The sequence below is a fragment of the Bombus impatiens genome, unplaced genomic scaffold (genome assembly GCF_000188095.3).
Source record: "Bombus impatiens unplaced genomic scaffold, BIMP_2.2 scf_0675, whole genome shotgun sequence".
Taxonomy (NCBI): domain Eukaryota; kingdom Metazoa; phylum Arthropoda; class Insecta; order Hymenoptera; family Apidae; genus Bombus; species Bombus impatiens.
In genome coordinates, this window is record NT_177094.1 from 7,236 (window position 1) to 7,941 (window position 706).

The 706-nt window shown below is 61.5% G+C and overlaps 1 protein-coding gene across 1 annotated transcript in view; it reads right to left on the reverse strand.

Moving 5' to 3' along the window:
• Positions 1-706, reverse strand: part of LOC100742837 (POU domain protein CF1A) — a 4,499-nt gene that overhangs the window by 1,526 nt on the left and 2,267 nt on the right. The window contains exon 2 of the mRNA XM_033322858.1: positions 308-706. This exon is cut by the window's right edge and continues 201 nt beyond it. Within this exon, the coding sequence (XP_033178749.1) occupies positions 308-706 (399 nt within the window). The remainder of the gene's footprint in view (positions 1-307) is intronic.

Consider the following 706-nt stretch of genomic DNA (forward strand, 5'->3'; position numbering starts at 1 on the left):
GGCCTCGTTGTACCCCGTTGAACCTCGTCGATGAGACGGAGGAGAGCCTGGCAGGGGTGGCGCGATTACGACGGCGACGCTACTAGCGAGCTCGACTAGGAGCGAAAACGCATCGCGGCCGTGGCACGCGAAGAAGATGGTCGACTGGCCACAGCTACTACGAGGTGGTGGAGTAGCTGCCGGTGCGCGCCTGCAGGTAATGATGATAGAACGGAGGGAGCGTCTCCGGCGGCGAGGAAGCCGGATTGTTCGCCGAGTTTTGAGAAGTTATCGAAAGGCCCAACGGGGGAGGCCCGGGCGAACGCTAGTGAGCCGCCAACGAGTGCGCCGTCAGACCCTGAGGGCTGAGCATCGGCGGACTGTGGCTGTGGCCCATCGGCGATCCGTGAAGATGATCCTGCGGATGATATGCCTGGTGAAGACTAGGCTGACTCTGGTGTCCGGGCGGCACGCCCTCTATGATTCCGTCGCCGAGCGTGTTCGGCGGTGTCATCCTCTTCTCCTTTTGCCGTCGGTTACAGAACCACACCCTGACCACTTCTTTCTCCAGTTGAAGGCTGTCTGCGAGCGAGGTGATCTCCTGCGCGGACGGTTTCGGCTGTTTGTGGAAGTGTTGCTCGAGCGCGCCCTTCACCGACACCTCGATCGACGTTCGCTTCTTTCGTTTCCTGCCCTGGGCGGCGATTTTGTCGATGCTCGTCGGCGA